Raw genomic sequence first — 25137 nt, forward strand, 5'->3', positions numbered from 1 at the left:
AACAATCTTGTGAAGACTGTGAGTAAGCAGAGTTTCTAAAGGCTCAGAATTAGAGACCTGCTCTATCTGACCATTGAACTCGCCTTCCGTCTTAGGATACCTGCCCCTCTTCATCAGAGAGCAGTTTCCCTTCTCTCCCCATCTTCCTCACCCACTTAATCTGCCTCTCCTTGGAGGGCATGCTGGACTTCCTGTCCCTTCTCAGAGTCTGGTGCAGTTGCGGTTCTCAGGCCCTCCTACATGTTGGGGGTTCGGATAGCTGCCCTTTTCCTAAAATGGATCCTCGGGGAGCTTGCTACGTCCTCCCCAGACTCCTGGATCAGGGACAGAGAGGGGTCCAGCAATGTCTATAATAAAGTGGGAGTAGACTCCCTAACCCACTGGTTCAGCGCCTTCACTCCGACCCCCTCCCTAGCCAGGAAGTCCCAGTCTCGTGAGGGGGCGAGGAGGAAACCCCACGCGTCAAGGGCAATGAGGACACACAGGCCGGAATCCGGGATGCGCCAACTCCGCGTAGCAGAACCTTTCTTCATCAAGGCCTCGTTTGCCGGCCGGTCGGCTTTGGAAGAGACACCCCACTTAACCGTTCCTCCCTCCCCCCCCTCCCGGCCCTGTCTGCGGAGGCTCGCCCGCCTCCTGCCCCAAGTTCCGGCGCTGATCCTTCGGAAGCGTTCCGCGTCGCTCCGGGGCCACCCACGCGTGGGTCAGCAAACCCTGCACTGTGCCCAGCACTTCTGAGCTCCGGTGGGCGAGCGTTTGCGGGTTTCTTCCAGCCAGGGACGGCGGAGAGCAGAGGCGGAGGCAGTTTTCGGCCTTAGGCCGGGTGGGCCGGGTCGGGTGAGGCGCGCCCATCCTTCGCCATCCAGGGCGCGCGCGGCCCTCTCGGGGCTCCGCTGGCGACCCGTAGCTCGGGCACGCGCCTGTCGCATCCCGCAGGAAGGAGGGGTCCGGCCTGAGGCCCGGGGCGGCGGCCGCCATGGAGATCTCCTCGGCCCAGGGCCGGCGCCTGGGGCCTTGGGGGCGGCCCTGACCGCCCTCCTCCCTGCCGGGGCCGGGTCGCAGACGTGCCCCTGCGGCACTCGGCCACCCCTGCGTCTCCGCCCTCCCCGGGCCGCGCTGCTGCCTGGGCGCGGCGGCGGCGACGGCGCCCTGTTGAATGGGCTGTGAGGGCCCAGGTCTGAAGTGCTGGCGAACGCGGCCTCCGGGGGCGCAAGGCAGCAGCAGCGGTGGCGACCAAACGGGTGTTGGAGTTGGCGGCGGCCATGGAGGGCCTGGCTGGCTATGTATACAAGGCGGCCAGCGAGGGCAAGGTGTTGACTCTGGCCGCCTTGCTTCTCAACCGGTCTGAAAGCGATATCCGCTATCTGCTCGGCTATGTCAGCCAGCAGGGAGGGCAGCGATCCACGCCCCTCATCATCGCAGCCCGCAATGGGCACGCCAAGGTGGTGCGCTTGCTGTTAGAACATTACCGTGTGCAGACCCAGCAGACTGGCACCGTCCGCTTCGACGGGTAGGTATACCAAACTACAGCCTCCCTTCCGATGCCCGCGGACCCAGTTCATGGACCCTGCCCTCCCTCACCCTCCTTCATGTGGGTACTCACTTCTCCTTTCTTGTACCTCCTCCAGTCCTACTAAGTGCCCAATTCATCTCCTAGGGTTAACACTGCATCCCATATTTTGCTGCCTATCTTCATCTGTCTCTACCCTATTCCCTCTGTAGATGGAGAGCCACACCCTCAGTCTTGATCTAATGGTCTTCTCTACTAGGTAGTCCGTGAACAAGCGGTGTGGAGGGGTAGCTGCGATTCCAGGTTTTACCTTTATCAGTACTGGCGTTGTAATGGAGATCAGAAATTAACGAGGTCAGCAATTAAAACTGAAGACCTCTAATGGATTATTTGGCCACCCAGTTTCTCCCCTTCATGTGAGTGGGCCGATAAAGCCCCCAGCAGATTGCTGAGGCTTTTATGTCAAAATGAGTCTCTAGAACCAGAAGCAGCTGTAGTCTCTTGAGGGATTGTCACGCAGCCAGACATCTCAAGACATGACTTGGAGTCTTCCACATTGCTGGGATTGATATGTTGGCTAAAAAGTGGCACTGGACCTGATGTAGAAGATGGTGCCATTGTTAAAGTACATGTGATGATGTGGGGAAGCTTGATTAGTTACTGTTGAAATTTGAGGTGGGGAGTTCAGAAATTTATACTGTCACTGTTAAAAATTTGTTCTTTGAGTTTAATTGAACATACTTTGGGATATGATAATAACAGAATTGTCAGGTTTTATGTTATCCTCTTTTCTGTGCTGGAGGATTTAAAATTTTTTTTATAGATTACAACTGCATAAAGGTTTTGCATCATTGATTGCATTGGTTTTTATTGACTCATACCAGTGGGTAGGCTTTTTTAGCATTTTCTTCTTTTGAAGTAGATGACGTCTAAGCATAAAAAATGATGCATGCTTAGTTTTGGTGATAAAAAATTACCTGCTTAAAACCCCATTGAAAAAACATTGCTTTTTCAAGATGACCAGGACATGTTAATTTTGGTTGACTTTTTTAAAAAAATATTTTTTAATTGTAGATGGACACAATACTTTCATTTTATTTATTTATCTTTATGTGGTGCTGAGGATCCAACCCAGTGCCTCACATGTTCCAGGCAAGCCTACCATCACTGAACTATGACCCCAGCCCTTGGTTGATTCTGTTTTAGGTTTAATTAATAAAAGCTTTTTATTCTGTTTTAGATAAGAGGAAATGTTTTAGAGTGTTAACATCTTAACCCATGATAGCCCATGGGTGGTGGCTTATCTCTGGGACCATTAAGAAGATGGTGTTGACTAAAGATGGCAGCCTGTTTCATGCGTGCTTCCCCTTACTAGCTTCTCTGTTTTTTTTTTTTTTTTTGTAACTTCTTGCGTTCTCATAGCTTTACCTACTCCTAGAGCAGGAGTAAAGCAGAATGAACTTCCAGCATCATTCCAGCTATATAGGCACATGTATCCATTAAGATATGATTCTCTGCAATAACAGCTACAGGGAACACTACTGCTAATGAGCTTGCTAATGTGGATAAGAGAGAACAGTCAGGAGAGAAAATAGTTTTCAAAGAAGTTAGAAAGGCTTTGCTTATTGGTATCTTCTTGGATCATCAAAGCTATTTTGAGGAGGCAATTAAAATAACCTGAAATGACTAGAAATATAGCATTGAGTGTGTTTAGTGGCTTACCTTGTCCAGTATTCTGCACTGGCCAGTGAAATTAAGGGGTGTAGCAAGCAAACATATATTGGACACCTACTGTGTGCCAGACTCTGTAGTAGCTAGGTATTGGTATATAGAGACAAATGACATAGTGTTCCCACTGTGGAGGATGACAGTATGTATAGGGGGAGAAATAGATCTATGAATGAGTAATATCAGATGCTTTGCCATTTAGACTTAGAAATCTTTGGATTACTGAGGGAAAACAGGGAGAGTGCTCAGCTTTGCAGTGGGGGTGGGGATCATGGAAGGCTTCACTGAAGAGGTGATTATGAGCTGGGCTTTAAAGAGAGTAGACATGTAGAAGAGGGACAGCTGCTTGGTGCACTGGCAATGACAAATGTTTCATTGCTATTGCAAGAAAAAATTTAAGATGGGGCAATTACAAAAGAGATTGTGGGAGACTGGAAAGAGGTGGGGACCAGATTTTAATGATCCTTGTGTAAAATATAAAGAATAAAACTGGCAAAACTGCAGTTTCAAACATTTCCACCATTTGCCATTTTCTCGGAGGTTTCTTGAATCTGTAAACTATAATCTAGTTTATAGATTATTACAACTGTGAATTTATTAGCTGCTGTGTTGAAGTAGTCTAGTATTTATTTTATTTACTAAATGCCGTGGTAGGCCTAACCCTGAATCACTTTCTTTTGAGTATAAAGAGGAAATTATAAAGTTTCTACTTTTGAGGAACTTATCAATTAATTGATAAAAGAGAAGAATCGAAGTTTATGGCCACCTTTCAAGCCCTCATGCCAGTTCATGGGATTATTTTGGAGTTTATCCCAAAATGATTTTTGCATTTCAGAACCAGAAAAGATTATTTGTAAATGTGATAATTTGTCTTTGCACTTTCTCAGATACTGTGAAAATGTTAGCCTGAGTGGTGTTAACAGTATGAAGCTCACTCAATCCTTTGGGTCTGGCTTTTGTTTTGTGTTTTGAGGTGTGTTGTGGATGGAACTCAGGGCCTTGTGCAAGCCAGGCAAGGGCTTTACTTCTGAGCTGAACCCCCTGTCCTAGTGCTGGCTTATTGAAAGTACTTTGCCAATTCCTCTACTTTATCTTCTCTTGGCAGTTGAGACCCATAGACAATGGACACTAACAAACATATTCTCTTTATGTGTGAAATAGATAACTTTCTAATTTTTAGTTATTTGCATACCGTCTGCACGAGTTTTGGCCAAATTATTCACCATCTCTCCTGCTCTTAATATTTTTTTTTTATGATTTCTGTTATTCACTTGGTATTTGTCTTTAGAATGACTCATTTCTTAGCTTCAGCCCATGCAATAGTACCTTTTATTTTATTTTAGTTGTAGTTGGACATAATACCTTTATTTTTTATGTGGTGCTGAGGATCAAACACAGGGCCTTGCGTGTGCTAGATGAGTGCTCTACCCCTGAGCCACAACCCCAGCTCCTGCAACAGTATCTTTAGTTATGAGTTTGTTTGCTGTGTTTTGTATGTATGTGTGTGAAAGGGAGGGACAAAATTAAATAACTATTGTATAAAAGTATATATATATATTTTAAGTATGTATTCTGCCTAAAACTTTTTTTTATAATACCTTATTTTGTAATACCTTAGGAAACCAAACTGGATTCAATTGAGACTTAAGGGGGGGAGGGGAACACCACCTGTATTAAGCCCCATATTGATAATTTCAGTTCTTGTTTGCTTTTTCTTAGGAGCAATATTTGATATTATTTTACTTATGACTTAACACATGAGTACCAAAGTTGACATAAGTGACTGGGCAAGAAGAAAAGTCATGAGTGAGAATGAAAGAAGAACCTGTAGTTGGAGAATGGGAAGCTGCTAAGAATGTTGTAGGTGTGGAACAGATTAAAGGAATAGTGTCATGTGACCATGGAATATTGTGCTGGACTGAGGTCTGACTGCTCTCTGCCAGTATTTGTGGGGACCACCTGTCCTTGAGGAGGATTGCTGACATGGATGGGGAGAACAGGACCTGTGAGAATGCTGAAGCTTTTTATTGAGTGCCCTTACATTTAAAGTCAAGTGTTAGTACTAATACTATTCATAAATGTCCAGGTGTAGGATAGGCTTGTGGCACACCATCATCTGACTGCATTTAGAAAGTCCTTGCCAATATATGTTTGAAGGAACTACGTTTGATGTAATAAGTGATATTAAGGACTTTAGCTAAAATAAAGTGCTGACCATATACATTTAATGAATTTTTATTTGCATTTCAAATGCTTGAACTAGGCATTTGTAGTTCACATTGAATCTGGAGATTGGTGTGCTTAGCCTTGTGATTAGAAATGTTATCTCTTAGGCTGGGATAGAGCACTTACCTAGCATGTGTGAGGCACTGAGTTCAATTCTCAGCACTGCATATAAATAAATAAAATAAAAGGTCCATTGACAACTAAAAAATATTAAAAAAAAGTTATCTCTTACTGTGAAAACTTTCTGTGGTCTGATACATACTTTTTGTTTGAAAAGGTGAATATAAGATTATAGTTTTTTCATTATAAGATGAAGCATAATAGAGAATTTGCACTGTAGTTTTGGACTGTGACTGGAAAGATTGTTTTCTATGGTTTCTTTCATAGTAACTTAGTGAATGTTGCTAAAAAGTTAATTGGAACTTTTTTGAGGTTTCTGTGACATTACTGTATAGAATTAAAAGGAAAAAAATGGAACTGATTAGACTATTCCAACAAAAAGATTAAACTGACCAAATAGTTTCCATTATGAAAACCAAGGGAAGTACATACTTGTAGTTTAGTATTTTACTTTATCATAGATTCTGGGAAGTTTGAGGTAAAAAATATTCTAATCACTTTTTCTCTTTCTCTTTAAAAGGGTAATACTTTAATTACTAGAGTTAAAGACAGTGTGAGTGCCTTTTTTTTTTTTTTTTAGTATTTGTTTTTAGTTATAGGTGGATACAATATCTTTATATTTATGTGGTGCTGAGAATCGAACTCAGTGCCTCATGCATGCTAGGCAAGCATTCTACCTCTGAGCCACAACCCCAGCCCCTGAGTGCCTATTTTAATGTAACATTTTTTTGAGTTTTAAGTAGTTTAGATTCATATTATATAATGTGAGTAACTTTATATTTTAAAAACCAGAGCAAGGAAATATTATAACTAACCATCTAAATATAACCATACATAACTATGTATTTGGTTTTTGGTAGATTATATTAATAATCAGTTTGGAAAATTTGCTTTTTAAATTGAAACAAATGTTTGAACAGTAACATGTACTATGTTTCCTTCCATTGGGTGCATTTTATGATACTCAAAGTACTTTTGTATATTCAATCTCAAGTAAACCTGTCAGTTATATTTGTAAAATGGACATAATGATAGTATCTACCTCATTGGGTCATTGTAACTGTAAAGATTAAATGAGATCTATTGCATTATTAAGTGGTTAATACAGTGCTTGGTATATTGAAAATCTTTGATATAAAACATTTATAGTCATTGAAACTATTTAAAGCCATTTGTGCCTCCTGTTTACACACACACACACACACACACATACACATACACACACGAATTAAAGTATAACATCTAGCGAAGTACATGAACCTTAAATGCATTTAATCACTTTCTTGATTAAAGCTAATATTAATGTTAATTAATATTTTAATCACCCTAACAATTTCCTTTATGCCCCTTCTCAATTTCTCCCTTTTCCCCTCCCAGAAGTAATGATTATTCTGACTTCTATTATTGTAGGTTAGTTTTGTTTGTACTTGAGCTTCTGTAAATGAAATCATTCAGTATGCTCTTATGTTTTTAGCTTTTTGTGCTAATACAGTATCTATGAGATGCATCCATGTAACACTAGCATGTGACTTAATTTCTTTAATGCTACATGAAAATACTTCAGTTTATCCATTTTCTACTTAATGGATATTTTGGTTATTTTCAATATTTCACTTTTATGAATAAAGCGTTTACGAATATTTTTATGTTTGTCTTTTGGTAGACATTTGCATTCATTTTTCTTTGGTACATATTAAGGAGAAGTAAGAAGAAATGCTGGGCATAAAATAGGTAGATGTTTAACTAATGGATAGTGCCAGTTTTTCCAGAGAGATTGAACCAAATTACATTTGTACCAGCAGTTTCTGCCAGTATCAAGAGTTTCAGTTGCTCCACATCCTGGTCTACACTTAGTATTGTCCTATCAGTCTTGTTAATTCTAGCATTTCTGGTGGGTATGTGTTAGACAGTACTAGTTTTAGTTTGCATTTCTCTGGTGAGGAATTATCTTGAGTATCTTTTCATAGTGGTCATTTGGAAATCTTCTGTGAAGCCTACTTGTTAAGTCCTATATCTCATTTTTTTAAAAAAATAGGTTGTTTGCCTTTTTCTTACTGATTTGGCAAATATATCTATTGCAGATATCGTCTCACAATGGATGGATTGCTTATTCACTTTTTAAAGTCTTTTGATCAATGGAAATTCCTTTTTTTTGGGCTGGGATTGTGGCTCAGCGGTAGAGCGCTTGCCTAGGACGTGCGAGGCCCTGGGTTCTATCCTCAGCACCAAATAAAAATAAATAAATAAAAATAAAGGTATTGTGTCCAACTACAACTAAAAACCAAATATTTAAAAAGAAAGAAATTCCTTTTTTTTTCCACTGAAGTGCAGTAAATCACTTTGTCATTTATGATTAATAATAATTTTGTGAATTGTTTAAGAAATTAATGATCAATTCCCAAGGTCACTAAGTCTATTCTTTGTGTGAAGAGGGATGTGGTTGGGGATACTAGAGATTGAATTTAGTGGTACTCTACCCTACATCTGCACTTCTTTTTATTTTTTATTTTGAGACACGTTCTTGCTAAGTTGCTGAGGTTAGCCACAAATTTACTATTGTCCTGCCTCAACCTCCCAAGTAGCTGGAATTATAGGTGTGTGATGCTGTCCCTATCAAAGTGTCTATTCTTTTAAAAAAGCCCTTACTGTTTGCTTTTCACATTAAAGGTTTATATTTTTTTAATATTTTTAATTTTTTTTACAATTTGTTTTAATTAGTTATACATGACAGTAGAATGCACTTTGATACATTATATGTAATGGATAATTTTTCATTCTTCTGGTTATTCATGATGTAGAATTCCACCAGTTGTATAGTTACATATGTACATAAGGTAATCATGTCTGATTTATTCTATTATCTTTGCCATACCCCCTCCCTTCCCTTTACTCCCCTCTACCTAAAATAATTTTATTCTTCCCTAGCACCCTTCCTTGCAACCCCATTGTGAATTAGCATCCACTAATCAGAAAACATTTGGCTTTTGTTTTTTTGGGATTGGCTTATTTTGCTTATCATCATATTCTCCAGCTCCTTCCATCCATCCATTTACCTGCAAATGCTATAATTTCATTCTTCTTTACAGCTGAGTGATAATCCATTGTGTGTGTGTGTATCATTTTTTTAATCCATTCATCTGTTGAAGGGCACCTAGGTTGGTTCCATAGTTTAGCTATTGTGAATTGAGATGCATCACTGTAATGTGCAGATTTTAAGTCCTTTGGGTATAAACTGAGAAATGGAATAGCTAGGTCAAATGGTGGTTCGGTTTCATGTTTTCTGAGGAATCTCCAAACCACCTTCCCTAATGGTTGCACCAATTTGTATTCCCACCAGCAGCGTATGAGTGTACCTTTTCCCCAACATATTTGCCCACATTTATTGTTTGTATTCTTTATAATTGCCATTCTGATTGAGGTGAGATGAAATCTTAGAGTAGTTTGATTTGTATTTCTCTAATTGCTAAAGATGTTAACAATTTTTCATATATTTGTTGATCGATTGTTTCTTCTGTGAAGTGTCTGTTCAGTTCCTTAGTCCATTTATTGATTAGGTTATTTTAAATTTTTTGAGATCTTTAAATATCCTGGAGATTAATGCTCTGTCTCAGGTGCATGTGACAAAGATTTTTCTCCCATTCTGTAGGCTCTCTCTTCATGTTATTGATTTGTTTGCTGAGAAGAAGCTTTTTAGTTTGAATCTGTTCAATTTATTGATTCTTGATTTTACTTCTTATACTTTAGGAGTCTTGGTAAGGATGAGTCAGTAAGTCAGGTCCTAAGCTGACATGATGAAGATTTGGGCCTACTTTTTCTTTTCTTAGAGGCAGGGTCTCTGATCTAGTGCTTAAGTCTTGGATCTACTTTGAGTTTTGTGCAGGGTAAGAAAAGGGGTTTAATTTCATTTTGTTACATGTGGATTTCTAGTTTTCTCAGCACCATTTATTGAATAGGTTGTCTTTTCTCCAGTGAATGTTTTTGGTGCCTTTGTCTAGTATGAGATAGCTGTATTTATTTTTGTGTGTGTGGGTTTGTCTATGTGTCTTCTATTTTGTATCATTGGTCTATATGTCTGTTTGGTGTCAATATGCTGTTTTTGCTATGGTTCTGTAGTATATAGTTTAAGGTCTGGTAGTGTGATACTTCCTGCTTTACACTTCTTGCTGAGGATTGCTTTGGCTGTTCTGGGTTTTTTATTTTTTTCAAATGAATTTCAGAATTGCTTTTTCTAGTTCTATGAAGAATATCATTGGGATTTTAATAGGAATTGCATTAAATCTGTATAATACTTTTGGTAATATGGCCATTTTGACAATATTAATTTTTGCTTATCCAGGAGCATGGGGACGGGGGGGGGTCTTTCCATCTTTTAAGATCTTCTTTAATTTCTTTCTTTAGTGTTCCGTAGTTTTCATTGTAGAGGTCTTTTACCCCTTTTGTTACATCGATTCCCAAGTATTTTATTTTTTTGAAGCTATTGTGAGTGGGTAGTTTTCCTAATTTTTCTAAGTAGATTTGTAACATATGTATAGGAACATGTTTGATTTATGGGTGTTGACTTTATATCCTGTACTTTGCTGTATTAATTTATGAGTTTTAGAAGTTTTCTGGTGGAATTTTTTGGCTCTTCTAAATGTAGAATTATGTCATTGGCAAATAGAGATACTTTGAGTTTTTCTTTTTCTATTCATTTTCCTTTAATTTGTTTTTCCTGTCTAATTGCTGTGGCTAGAGTTTCAAGGATGATGTTGAATAGAAGTGGTGAAAGAGGGCATCCTTGTCTTGTTCTAGTTTTTAGAGGGAATGCTTTCAATTTTTCTCCATTTTAGAATGATGTTTGCTTTGGGTTTAGCATATATAGCTTTTATGATGTTGAGGTATGTTCCTACTGTCCCTGTTTTTTTCTAGCGTTTTGAACATGAAGGGGTACTGTATTTTGTCTAAAGGTTTATATTACTGTTATTTTGTATATAACGTGAGATAGAAGTCAATTTTTTTTTTTTTTGCCACAGAGGTTATTTAGTTGCACCAGAACTATTTATTAAAAAGGTCATACTTTCTATCTGAATTTCCCTGGAGCCTTTGTCATAAACCAAGTGATTCTTACATGTGTGAGTCCATTTCTAGAATTTTTTGTTCTATTGATATGTTTTCTCTGTCTTTGTGCCAGTGACATGCTTTTTTTAATTACTGTAGTTAGTCCTCCAACCTTATTTTTCTTCATGATTGCCTTGGTTGCATTTCTGTATACTTTTTAGAATTGGCCTGTTTATTTCTCTATACATGTGAATGTGCCCATGCATGCACACACACACACACACACACACAATCTGCTGAGATTTTTTTTTTAAAGAGAGAGAGGAGAGAGAATTTTTAAATATTTATTTTTCAGTTTTTCTGTGGACACGTCTTTATTTTTGTGTGGTGCTGAGGATCAAACCCAGCGCTCCGCGCATGCCAGGTGAGCGCGGCTTGAGCCACATCCCCAGCCCATCTGCTAAGATTTTGATCTTATCAGATGTGTAGATTTTTTTGGTGGAAAATTCACATCTGAACACTATGGTGTCTTCAGTACCATGAACATGAATCATTTCTCTATTTATTTTGGGTTTTCTTCTGTTAGCCTCTGGAGTGTTTTATAGTTTCAAGTGTAGATGTTTTGCACGTTTTTCATTTGGTTTATGACTAGGTATTGATATTTTTGATGTTGCAAATGGCATTTTTTGTTGAGGGTGAAAATGTTTTATTGAACTTTGTATTTATAATTATAGTAAATGAGTTTTTATTGAACTGAACTCTTGGCCATAGGTACAGTTGGCAACTATTAATAAAACACACCACTGGTATATCTTAATTTACTGATTCTTTATTTCTTAAAAATCAGTTAATAATTAGATGGACTTTCTCTCTTTGTTTCAACAGAGATTGGGTTTAAACCCAGGGCTTTGCAAGTGCTAGGCAAGTGCAGACCAAATAACATTTTTTAAAAAAGATTTATTTTTTAGTTGTAGTTGGGCACAATACCTTTATTTCTTTTATTTATTTTTATGTGGTGCTGAAGATCGAACCAGGGTCTTGCGCGTGCGAGGCGAACGCTCTACTGCTGAGCCACATCCCCAGCCCCCAAATAACATTTTTAAAAATAAAAATTTGAAAAGAAATTTCAGAATTCTTCTAATTTTTGAGTATTATCATATAGTAAAATGCACATATCTTAAGTGTCCAGTTTGCTGAATATTTTTCTGTAAATATTCATCCAGGTAGCTACCACCCAGATCAACATACAAGGACATTTTTTACACCTTCAAGACTTTCTAGTTAGTGCTACTCTCCTCCTTATAGATAAACATTGCCAGCTGAGAAGACTTGTACTTATAGACATTTTGTGTAATAATTTTTTTTTTTTTTTTTTTTTTGAGAGGAGGGTACTGGGGATTGAACTCAGGGGCAGGCACTCAATCACTGAGACACATCCTTAGCCCTGTTTTAAATTTTATTTAGAGACAGTGTCTCACTGAGTTGCTTAGGGTCTTACCAGTGTTGAGGCTGGCTGTGAACTTGCAATCCTCCTGACTCAGCCTCCTAAGCCAATGGGATCATAGGTGTGCACCACCATGCCCGCTCCATTTTGTGTAATAATTTGAAACTGAAAAAAATAATTGCTTGAATTATGAATGGGTGTTTTGTTTCTAGCAAAAGTGATATTGGGTGATGTTTTTTTGTGGTGGTGTTATCCAAGGTTAAACTATTTTATACATCTTAGTCAATTTTATGCTGCTATAACAAGAACCCAAGTCGGGTAATTTATTAAGAATGGAAATTCATTTCTCCGGAAGCTGGAAAGTCAAGATTGAGGTACTGGTAGGTTTGGTTGTGAGTGAGGGCTGGAATTCTTCAGAGAGGAGGAATGAAATATTGTCTTTACAAGGTAGAAGGCAGAAGGCCAGTCACCAACCAACCAACCAACCACTGCATGAAGCTCTTTTCTACTTGTCTTAATTCATTTGGGAAGGGAGGAGCCCTCAATCACCTACTTATCTCTTAAAAGCTCTACCTCACATTGGCAACACCTGGATTTTCAAACTGACACATTCAAAGCATAGCACCAAGGGGAGCTTATTCTTTCTTCACTTCATGGCAAATAAATTTGACATAAAACCTTAAAACATAAGATTGTGCAGTGGGAAGCTCATTAGTGAGATTTTTGTTATGTAGACTTAATTCCTTTGTGAATAATTCTTTGACTTTTTTCCTTAACACTTGCATGTGTACTTATTAGTTTTATAGCATAGTAGATCTGAATTGCTCTGGAAAATATCTACTTTTTAGGACTTATGGTCAGTAGTAGGATTAAAAATTGAGAAAATGAGCTGGGTGTAATGGTAAACATCTGTAATCCCAGTGATTTGGGAGGTTCAGGCAGGAGAATCTTAAGTTCCAGGCCAGTCTCAAAATAAATGAAAAGGAACTGGGATGTAGCTCAGTGGTCAAGTGCTATTAGATTTAATCCCCCAAACAAACAATAACAACAAAACAAAACAAAAATTGGGAAAAAATTTAAAGTGGAAAAGTGGGAAAGATTGTACTTCTGGCAAGAGTCTAATTTTATATGTTAGGTAGCAACCTTAGCACGTATGAGGTTCAGTAAGTTGAGTAGGTGGTGAATACGGAGTCACAAAGTCCCATCATATAGGGTAACCTGTTTGGTTCTCTGGAAGTACTAGTTGTTTTTTGCTGTTAGTATTCTCCCTTTCAAATCCCCAATAATAGTTTGTTTGAGGAACACAAGTAGAAACATAATATATACATTTATACACACAGACATTTAAAATGTTTCAAATTGGGGCATACTATTCACAAAAAAACCCCCTGTTAATTATAAGTACATAATAATTTCACAAAGTGAACATATTATCTGCTTTTCCCCCACACACCTGAAAGCAGTATCTAATACATTGTTATTGTAGGGAGTAGGGTTTTCCTAATGAAGGGAGACTGCTGTGTTTTTAAGAGCTACAATATCAACTTGGTGGAAAAGATCTTACAAACCTTCCTACAATTTTAGTTTTTTTCTGAAATTTATTTTGCTTATTGCTAGTAGCAAGTGGGCAATTCTTCAGTTTATTTTAAAAATATGCTTTAGCCAGGCTGGGATTGTGGCTCAGTGGTAGAGCTCTCATCTAGCATGGGCGAGGCCCTGGGTTCAATCCTCAGCACCACATAAAAATAAATAAACAAAATAAAGGTATTGTCCAACTACTTCTAAATAAATATTTTTTAAAAAATATGCTTTAGGTGGCTGGGGATGTAAGTCAGTGGTAGAGTGCTTGCTTTGCATGCATTAGGACCTGGGTTCAGTTCTCAGCAACACACACACACACATACACATACACACACACACACACACAGGAGCTTTAAAAATAACAGTGATAGTAATACATTTATTGAAATTTCCTTTTTTTTTTTTTAAAATATGTTCAGTTGAAGTTGAACACAATACCTTTTTTCCATTCATTCATTGTGGTGCTAAGGATTGAACCCAGGTCCCTGCATATACTGGGCAAGCACTCTACTGCTGAATCACAACCCCAGCCCAAAATTGCCTGTTTTTATGTTCACCAGAAATAATATTTTATTATTTTTCTGGAGAGGGATGCCTTATCAGTGCAGATGAATACATCTTTTAAACTTATGTTAGGGCATCTGATTTCTATTACCTAATTGTTTATTCTTTTTATATGCAGGTATGTCATTGATGGTGCCACTGCTCTTTGGTGTGCTGCAGGAGCAGGACATTTTGAAGTCGTTAAACTTCTAGTCAGCCATGGAGCCAACGTGAACCATACCACAGTAACCAACTCAACCCCGCTGCGGGCAGCATGCTTTGATGGCAGACTGGACATTGTGAAATATTTGGTTGAAAATAATGCCAACATCAGCATTGCCAACAAGTATGACAACACCTGCCTAATGATCGCAGCATATAAGGGACACACTGATGTGGTCAGATATCTGTTAGAGCAACGCGCTGACCCCAACGCTAAAGCACATTGTGGAGCCACAGCATTGCACTTTGCAGCTGAAGCTGGGCACATAGATATTGTGAAAGAGCTGATAAAATGGCGAGCTGCTATAGTCGTGAATGGCCATGGGATGACACCATTGAAAGTAGCTGCTGAAAGCTGTAAAGCTGATGTTGTTGAACTATTGCTGTCTCATGCTGATTGTGACCGAAGAAGTCGGATCGAAGCTTTGGAACTCTTGGGTGCCTCCTTTGCCAATGACCGCGAGAACTATGACATCATGAAGACATACCACTATTTATATTTAGCTATGTTGGAGAGGTTTCAAGATGGTGATAACATTCTTGAAAAAGAGGTTCTGCCACCAATCCATGCTTATGGGAATAGAACTGAATGTAGAAACCCTCAGGAACTGGAATCCATTCGACAAGACAGAGATGCTCTTCACATGGAAGGCCTTATAGTTCGGGAACGGATTTTAGGTGCTGACAACATTGATGTTTCCCACCCCATCATTTACAGGGGGGCTGTTTATGCAGATAATATGGAATTTGAACAGTGTATCAAGCTGTGGCTTCATGCGCTCCACCTCAGACAGAAAGGAAACAGGAATACCCACAAAGATCTTCTTCGATTTGCCCAAGTTTTCTCACAGATGATACATTTGAATGAAACCGTGAAGGCCCCAGACATAGAATGTGTTTTGAGATGTAGTGTTTTGGAAATAGAACAAAGTATGAACAGAGTAAAAAATATCCCAGATGCTGATGTCCACAATGCTATGGACAATTACGAATGTAATCTCTATACCTTTCTGTATTTAGTGTGCATCTCCACCAAAACACATTGCAGTGAAGAAGATCAGCGCAAAATTAACAAGCAGATCTACAACCTGATTCACCTTGACCCCAGAACTCGTGAAGGTTTCACCCTGCTGCATCTAGCTGTCAACTCGAATACCCCAGTCGATGATTTCCACACCAATGATGTCTGCAGTTTTCCAAACGCACTTGTCACAAAGCTCCTGCTGGACTGTGGTGCTGAGGTGAATGCTGTGGACAATGAGGGAAACAGTGCCCTTCATATTATTGTTCAGTACAACAGGCCCATCAGTGATTTTTTGACCTTACACTCTATCATCATTAGCCTGGTTGAAGCTGGCGCTCACACCGACATGACAAATAAGCAGAATAAGACTCCACTAGACAAAAGTACAACTGGGGTATCTGAAATACTACTCAAAACTCAAATGAAGATGAGTCTCAAGTGCCTGGCTGCCCGAGCAGTTCGGGCTAATGACATTAACTATCAAGACCAGATCCCCAGAACTCTTGAAGAATTTGTTGGATTTCATTAAGTGACTGGATATGTAAAATCGTTTAATGTGGTGCTAAAGTAAAGGACTTTAATCACAGACAATAGAATTATGTGTTCATAAATTTTACTTTTCTTTCCACCACTTTTCCTTTCAACCCACCCTTCCTTAGTTCTGTCTTTGGTCTTCTAGCCTCATATGGTAATTGATTTCAAACACTTTAAGCAAAGCCACATTGTTTAGGTGTAACTATAATTAAGGTGTTTGGATATTGGTCACTTAACTATTTGTCTTTTTTTTTTTTTTTAAAGGAATGAATATAAAATATTCTGTTTGTGTAACAAATGAGGGACATTTATTATTTCAAGTTGATAATGTTTTAAACAGCTGCCTACAAAAAGTATTTCTGTTTAGCCTATGTCAGTGTGTTATCCATGCAGCGGTTTCGAGGATTTCATGGAGGAAAAACAACTACAAAGGAACATTAAAAGTAATGGGAGATCCAGGTGTTCTGCATATGCCAAACTGCTGTAGATAGTTTTCACTCTTCCATAATGTATGTGAAGTGATACAACACATTTTAACATCAGAAGGACTTAAAAAAAGTATAGCTTCAGATTAATCTGAAAACAAAAGTGCTAATAATAGTTACAGATTTATAAAATTAAATCCATTGAAATTGTTGAATTATGCTGGGTAGTATATATTCAAAGTGATAATCTTAAACCAACTTTTCAGAGAATACTGATGGACTCTTTGCCTTTAGGCTTGAATTATTTGAAGTCTTTGTTTTAATGTAATTTATCTAAATTGCAGCCATCTGCATTTGATTCAGTTCTCAGACATGTAAAAATTATGAATGCTGTTTTCTTATGAAACAAATTGTCACAATGTAGTTATACATTCTATTTTTGTCCCCTCTTTCTTTCCTCTTGTATCTTAAAATTTGGAAGCTACTTTTCCTGAGGACATATATTTGTGCTTCCCTGGTAAGGTGTTTATGACAAATGAAAAGGAACCAGGATATTTTTGATTTATCTCACTTTCTTAGTCTGTTTAAAGAAATAGAAAAGTCACTAATGTGGTGTAGGAAATTAAGTGTTTTTGATGCTGAAATCATTCTCAATACCACTTTAAAGGTATTTCTGTCAGAGCTACAAAATTTTCCACCACAAAATGTCACTTATTCCAACAGGCTGTACAGAGGTCTTTTGTTTTTTATTTCATTTATCAGCAGCATTTTAACTATCAAACTAAAGATTATTCTGTGATTATCTTTTATGCATCACAGAAATTAAACAAAAGGTACATACCTATTTCTATTGATGCTAAAAATGATATGAGATTAAAATTAGCTGTATCTGTAATTTTCTCTCTAGTGCCAAATGAATGCCTTAGCTACTCATAGTGCATGGTACTGTAAATGAAGACCTACAGCTTTTTTTTTTTCCTTAATGAAAAGCATTATAATGATGTCACAACATCAGATATAAACTTAAAAAACTATGAGATTTAAGTTAACATTTTATGTGTGGATATTGTTTTATAAACTATTAAAGAGATTGCGGTTGGATCAGTATGAAACAGTGGCCAAGCCAAAATCAGCACCTAGGGCCTTAAATAGAGATACCCCACAAAATGAAATACTTTGAATGGTGGGAGGGGAGACTTTAAAAGCTTTTCCCCCCCAAAGTTGTAAGATACTGTTGCTATATTTCTACTTTGTGTGTCTTCTTGCTTCAGTTAGGAATCTTTTGATGGTAAATCCTGTCATGGTAATAGATTTCTATTTTCCTAACCTGACATTTTGCAAGGAAGGTTTTTAGGATGGCTTAAAGGGAGGAATTGAAATAAGCCCTAATTTGGAAATTACTGTCCTTGATCTTCTGGTGTGAATCGAGGGAATACTGTACCTTGCTTTTGGCAATTCTCAGTGGCCGGAAAGAGAAAATGTACTTCCTCAAGGTGAGTGAATCATGCCTTTTACATTGCTCAGATCAGACCTTTTGTTTTTCAGTCTACAAGGCCTGCATATTGGACAGTCTGAGGAATGGCTGTGATACTTAGTATTTATTTGGTTCCATTTTAAATGTATATGATTATTAATACCAAAACTTAAAATATCAAATAATATTGCATGTTTTAAAAACATTTCATCCCATTGGCTACCCAGGACCAGCACTATTTTAGACATTACTTATTTATAAAATGAGAATAATGATTATATGTACATATTCAGACAGACATCAAAATTTAATGAGTTTTTAAGAAGGGAGACTGAATGCTGGATAATGTAAATCATGCTCATTGAAATGCTGACAAACTTGGAGAAAGAATTTGAAGATAGCGGAATAAACTATGAACTGTACTAGTGGTAACTAGACTTTTTTTAAAACTATAGTATAGTAGTACATTGTGCGTTATCTTGCTGAGGATCTAATTCTGTCTTGTAATACCAATTCAATATGAATTGTGAACCACCTGTATAAAACTTTTCTTGAAACAAGTGAACTACATGCCTGTTTCTTACATTTGCTTTTGGTAGGATTATTTTAATATATGTTTAGCCAAATCCTTTGTGAACTTAATTTTTTTTTTAAAGAAAATAAATAGGTAAGAAAGGTAATAGTTCTGTATCAGCTCACTGAGAACTCTAGGCTGTCTTCATTTTGCAGCCATCTTTGTCATTTGATGTTTGTTATTGGTAGAATTATGCTTTGAATTGTAACTCTTGTTTGATAGCTTTACAGACTTTCTCAAAATTTCTCTGTCCTGCTTGTGAATTTTCATATAAATCTGGGTGAACTAGAAGCCCAGGAGGATGCTTTTGTTTGCAAATCATGTGAAATTTTGGTGGGTCTTCTGCTTTTAACTGTGTTGGTGAAATTGAACTCTTGAATTTAAATTAACTATTTAACTCAAGGAATGTGCAGCAGATCTATCCCCTCAGTCGATAAAGAAGGGGTCACATTTTTGCGTTAAGAACTGAATCTGACAATATGGCTTTTTTCAGTTGACACCCTGGATTGCTCTGGGAGGCCACAGCCTAGCTACTTTAAGGTTCTTTGCTGTGGGAACTGTAAGCAAACAAACAAACAAATCAAAAAAATGGGCCATCTGTAAGCTTTGGTCTTGTTTGTTTCTGAGAAGGGTTTTATTTCATTATTTTAATAGTTGGTTAATAATTGATAATTGTGAAGACTTAGTTATGATAACATTGTTTGAAGTAAAAATATGATTTGGGGTCAGCAGCTCCCTAAATGCCAACTATATTTGACAAGTGTTTTTGAAAATTAAAATTTTAGGGAATGATACCCTGTTAATAGTTTTCACCATAGTTGAGGCAGCTACTCTCTGAATAAGACTACTTGGGATGATTCAAGCAGAATAATTTCCTTGTTCTGGAATGGGACATTGTGAGGAGTGAGTTGCTGGATCTGGGATTATGATTTGCTGGTTTAGAAGCAGCCAGTGGTTGAACTAGTGAGTAGTTGGATGAAAGTATAGAGTCCTTGTTTTTATGGTAGATTTCTAGAAAAACCTGAAATGTTCGTTTTCAGGCTAACCATATGTATCAATGTACAAATGAGTGTTTTGATTTTCTCACTGACCTGTAACATTGAGAGGTGGGTAAAGAAAACAAAACTCTGCCTTTTTGCTCTACAAAAAGATTTTAGTCCACAAGGTTTTAAGCTGTGTTCATTCCTACTCTGAAAATGTGCAGCATTGTTCTGGGTATCATCTTTTGAAAATAGAAAGCTCTTTGATATGTGTATCACATTTCAGGGCTTTCTTAGACATTTCTGGCAGATTTGCCCAAACCTTCCTTCAGATGGGCTGATTTGTACAGTATCCCCTCCCCAGATATGGGTTCTGAAACAAATACCACACTGATAATGGTGATATATTCATTTTTAAAGCTGTAAAGTAAATGTGGTCTCTAGTCCTAGATTTGTGGTGTGTACCTGTGTGTCCATGTGCAGGGAAGGGACAGTGATTTGATGGTTATGGGGAGTGTGTCTTGATGTGTGTGCAGGGGTGAATATTGCTAAATTATTAACAGCTTTTCATTTAGGGGTGAGTCATGTGATGGATGGCCTAATCAAAACAACGAAGGAACGAAGATGCAAGCTTTGTCAAGTGATGAAGTGCACAGGTTTTGTATCTATTTTTTAATCAGGTGTTGTAAAATTTGTGCATGGCTTTTTTTGTTGTTGCTTAGTAGAGGAGAAAAGATGAGGGGGGGAAAAACAACTCAGCTTTCCTATCCAGTCTTTTCAGAGGTGCATAGTTTTGGAGTAAAAATTTGACTGGCTGAACCTATTGAAAAGACCCTGTCCTTCATAATATTCACCCCTTCCTGCAATCCTCCATCTAGAGGAACTACATTGTTGTACTCTAGTAATTCACTGTGATTTATAACAACCCAGTGATGTCATTCTATTGTGCACTTTTGTCAAAACACTTACGTGACTTTAATAAACATAGTAAACTTGCTGACTGCACCAGAAGTCTATTAGTAATTTATATATTGCATGACATTTTCTATTTGAGTTTGTGACATGTAGAATCATTTTTAATTTCATGGCAATTGGCAGTCCTAATAGCTCAGCTAATTTGAAACTAACAATCTTGTTGTGTAAAAGGAAAAATGGTATTTGTGTTCAGTAAATGTTTGAAAAAACTACCTTGAAGTTTGTGTCTTTATTGTTCAATGTGAGGTGATCTTTTCGTGCAGTTCATTAAAAAAAAAGTTGTTGAAGGTATACATGTGTATGGAAAAAATTCAGATATTAAAGTTCCCTTCTCAACTCTTCCCTGTTCCCGTTTGGACTCTACCGAGGCAATCATATTTTTTGAGTAGCTTCCCAGAATTTCTCTGTGCATATATGTAATACTTCTTTACATTTGAAAATGCAGATGAAATTCTTTTTGGTTTCATGTATCCAGCATTTTTCCATTTCTAAACTTAAATGTTTTTTTTTTGTAAAAACAAGTTCATTGCATTTAATTCTGTGGATGGACTTAACATTTATTTAACCAGATCTTTACTGATGGACTTTTTAGGTTTTCAGTTTTGGGTATTTTAAATAATGCTGTAGTGGACATCCTTGTATGTAATATTAATTCAACAAATTCATTCCTAGCCCTGGAACTTCTGGTTTAATGACTGAGTATTTAAAGTCTTGACAAGAGATTATCAAATTGCCTTCCATCTTCGTGTCCTTTATTGACATAAGATATTAGCTTATCTATTTTTGCCAGGGAAACTTACCAAAAATAGTATTTTGTGATTTTGATTTGTGTTCTTTTATTATTAATGAGGCTGGACACTTTTTAAATTACTGACCATTTACATTTCCTTTGCTTATATTTGGATTGTGATCTTTTTCTTACTATTTTTTTAGAAATTCTCTGGAGGTTTAAGGAAAATTTTTTGTCATTGAACAGTTTTTAGTTTTGCTTTTTAACATGATAGTTTTTGTATTAGAAATTTATATTTTTATGTAGTCAAATTTATCATTTGTTTTATGGATTCTGAGTTTTGTATCCTGCTTGTCAATTGGGATAATATTATCTAGCTTGGACTTTGATGAGCAAATGGATGTAATTAAAATATTTAATATGGTGCTTGCCATATTCAGGTGTCTAGTAAAAATATGGTGCTTGCCATATTCAGGTGTCTAGTAAATGTTAAGTATTCTTAGATGGACTAGTATTCATTTGTCTTTTTTTTTTTTTGAGTGGGGATAATTTTTTTTCCACTAGGGTATGTTTATTTCTCCAGATAAACATTGGTGTCATTTGATCATGTTATGAGATGATTTTGTTTAGCATTGAATCAATAGATTGGACTCAGTAGATTAGGGAGACTGGACATCTCCATAGTTCTGAGTCTTTTTTTAAAATATTTTTTTTTAGTTTTAGGTGGACACAATATCTTTATTTTTATGTGGTACTGAGAATCGAACCCAGTGCCTCACGCATACTAGGCAAGTGTGCTACCACTTGAGCCACATCCCCAGCCCTAGTTCTGAGTCTTTTCATTAAAAATAAAGATATGTCCATTTGGTCAAGTATTTTTTAATGTGTCACTCTGTCCAGAAATTTTAAAGTTTTATTTTTAATGAAAGTCTTACAAATGCCTTCCATTTATTACCATTGGGTTTGTTTTTTTATATTGTTACATATACTTAGAAATTTTAATGTTTTTACAAAGCCACTTTAACGTGGCTTTATTTACACTTAAATTACACATGTAATGTAGGTTTGTTGTCAGCTAGGTGACCCTTTTTGAAATTTGATTTTCAATTTTTCCTCAATTTTTATAAATAAAAATTTACAGTGTATTTTATTCTGGCATGGGCCACCTTTATAACACATTGAGTTGCCACATGTTCTTTGATGTCGTTCCAGGGTGATAAAAGCAAGGAACACATGAGACTGATTAGGATGGATGAGTCTGTCAAGGAATGGTGCCCTCCTTTTCTAATAATTTTCTGCTCCTACCCTACTTTGATCCTCATGAGTTTGCTAGGTACAGTTTATCCCATATCTTACTGAGAAGTTTCAGCGCCCAGGTGCATGGCTCCTGACCTTCACTATACCAGCAAAGCTCCTCCGCTCCTGTTTCAGTTTCTGTTTTGGAACATGCTGTCCTACTTTAGCATGATGTCAAACCTAATAGAATAACCTGACACAGAAGCACTGTGCAGATTATATTGTGGTTGGCTAGAGTTGACCACCCCGTGACAAGATGCTGATGTAATTTGGGAATTTTTTTTTAAATATATTTTTAGATATAAATGGACACAATACCTTTATTTATTTATTTTTATGTGGTGCTGAGGATCGAACCCAGTGCCTGGTACATGTGAGGCAAGTGTTACACCACTGAGCTACAGCCCCAGCCCCTGGGGATGTTTTTTAATGGTAAGAAGCAGTGCAAAATAAAGAACTGGCACCACATTAACTGAAGCAAAGACCAAGGCAAGTGTGTGTGGAATGAAACAGGATCCTTCACTGCTAATGGCTGTAATAATTCACCCCAGGCATATCTGCCTGCAGGGAGACCTGAGTACCTCCAATCTGGGTGCAGTGAGTCATCATGCCAGAAAGGAGTGTGATTAAGCCCCCTGTTTCTGTTGCAGATTGTTTGGCATCCTGGGGCATGAAGCCAGGGGATTGACCCTAGTCTTGTGTTTTATTCTGGGAGAGTGTGGCGGCTAATTGCTCTTGAATGTCAAAGGAGGAAGCCATTTATCCCATAAAGGTCTAGGGAAGGAGAGATCCACACTATCTCCCAGCAGCTCTCATGTCCCAGGGTGAGATACCTTGCACCTTTATGCTATTAGCATTTTGCCCCTTCTACCTTGTACCAGCCTTGTGAGGAAATGCCACCTTCTTTAACAGCAGTAAAACACAAGAAACTACTGTTTGCACTGGTTGGATTTTTGCTGTTATGATGCCACCAAGATAGGTCCAAGCACAGCTGAACATCAGCTGAGATAGGCTATGTAAGAAATGACATTGAAGAACAAGGGATAACAATATTATGGCTCTACATCATTGGCTCTTAAGTTTAACATGCTTAGATTTGCCTCAGAAATGGGAATTGTGAGGTCTGGGGGGAAATGCTAGTCTGTGGTCCTGATTGAGGTGGCTCTGGGGCCACCCTTGGAGAAGCTCAGCTCTGACTAATCTGCTTTCTGAGACAGCCCTCGGCCTGCATGCCCATCCCACCTAATGCCACAGAGAAGAAACACTTGGCTGAATTTCTCCTCGCCAGCTCAGTGGGCCAGAACTGAGGGATTTCCTAATAGACACGCACTTCCCTTGGAGCCTGTGGAGAGGCCTCTTGGATCTACCAAGGCCTGCCCTTCAGTTTCTATGTCTTCTCAGAGAACTGGCCCTGTCTATGTGGCTGTCTCTGGGCAGGGTCCTACAGGTGCTCCAGGTCAGAGTCTTACCTTGACATCATCAGGGACATCTTTCCCACCTCATTTCCCAACTTGGAGGTCTGTTTCTACCAGACAACCAGACTAGAACTTGGAAATCCTGATGATCTATGGGCCACATTCCAAAACCACCCCTCGGTAATTTGGTTTACAAGTCTTGGGACAAGTTCTGAATCCTGGAGTAAACCAATTTTTTTTTTTTTTTTTTTCCTCCTTTGCACTTCAGTTTGCTACAACTAGCTTGTCCTATAGCCACAGGAGCGCAAAGTAGCTTGTTCAAAGTGGTGTCCAGGTTGGGCCAATAATGCCCTTCCATGACTGAACTACTTTTGGCTATATTTCATGGTAGCACAAGGGTTAACCCGCAGCTCCTTCTAAATAATTATTAACTAGCACATAAAACATGGTAGAAAACACCCATCTGTGAGCTGAAATATGAATTTTAGTGGTACTCTGAGGTTGTACTTGGGGCTTCTCGCCTCTAAATGCCAAAATTGTCTTCAGGGACTTCTGTTCAACTCCTTTTGTCAATAGCAAATGTGTCCAAATCCTGCCAGAGCCACTGGGGCTACAAGGACATTGGGAAATGGTAAAATCTGCAACAAATCCCACCCTGGAGACTTGATGTAACTGGAGGGTCTTTCTGATTCCAGACTAGAGCCAGGTTAACCTGAAGGACCTTGACAATGACAGTGTGGTTCCCAGTATTTGTTGCACATAGAAATTCACTTGTGCACATCAATCTCTCAGTTTTTTGAGGAGTGGTGGTGGAGGGTGTATCAGAGATTGAACTCGTGGGCACTCAATTACTGAGTCATATTCCCAGCCCTATTCTTTATTTAGAGACAGGTTCTCACAGAGTTGCTTAGCACCTCATCGTTGCTGAGGCTGGCTTTGAACTCCTTTCCCAGCCTCCTAAACTGCTGGAATTACAGATGTGCGCCACTGCGCCTGGCTTCCACCTCTCACTTCTTCATTTGCTAGCCTGTATGTTCACTTGCCTGTTGGGCCCAACTTTCTGCACAAAGTTACTTGAAGTTTGAAACAAATAGGCGTGATGCTTCGGCCCCCTCCCAGCCAGTTAAATCTGAATCCTGAGGGGCTGGAGAGCCCCCCCCCCCCACCCCAGGGAATTGCAGTGTCCAGCCATGGAAGAGCACAAGGCCTTGCCCCTTCTTACACATCTTTGCCTGCCCTGCCATGCACTCCCAGGGACAGCCTTGGACATTTCTACGTCAGAGTGAATAGGTGTAGAGA

At 38.3% G+C, this 25137-nt stretch overlaps 1 protein-coding gene across 1 annotated transcript; it reads left to right on the forward strand.

Annotated features, from left to right (window-relative positions):
* Positions 1–623: 623 nt before the first annotated feature.
* On the forward strand, positions 624–20609 carry Fem1b (fem-1 homolog B). Its single transcript, XM_027925863.2, has 2 exons — positions 624–1510; positions 14329–20609. Exons 1-2 carry the CDS (start codon positions 1263–1265, stop codon positions 15962–15964), a joined length of 1884 nt encoding a protein of 627 aa, XP_027781664.1. The 5' UTR covers positions 624–1262; the 3' UTR covers positions 15965–20609.
* Positions 20610–25137: the final 4528 nt, after the last annotated feature.

This window comes from Marmota flaviventris, chromosome 2 (genome assembly GCF_047511675.1).
Source record: "Marmota flaviventris isolate mMarFla1 chromosome 2, mMarFla1.hap1, whole genome shotgun sequence".
In the NCBI taxonomy this organism is placed as follows: Eukaryota; Metazoa; Chordata; class Mammalia; order Rodentia; family Sciuridae; genus Marmota; species Marmota flaviventris.

Excerpts from the sequence above, each read along its gene's own strand:
- Fem1b (XM_027925863.2), top strand. The coding sequence starts at position 1,263 with ATGGAGGGCCTGGCTGGCTATGTATACAAGGCGGCCAGCGAGGGCAAG. Across the intron at positions 1,511-14,328 it reads GGCACCGTCCGCTTCGACGG|GTATGTCATTGATGGTGCCA; the intron begins GTAGGTATACCA and ends TTTTATATGCAG.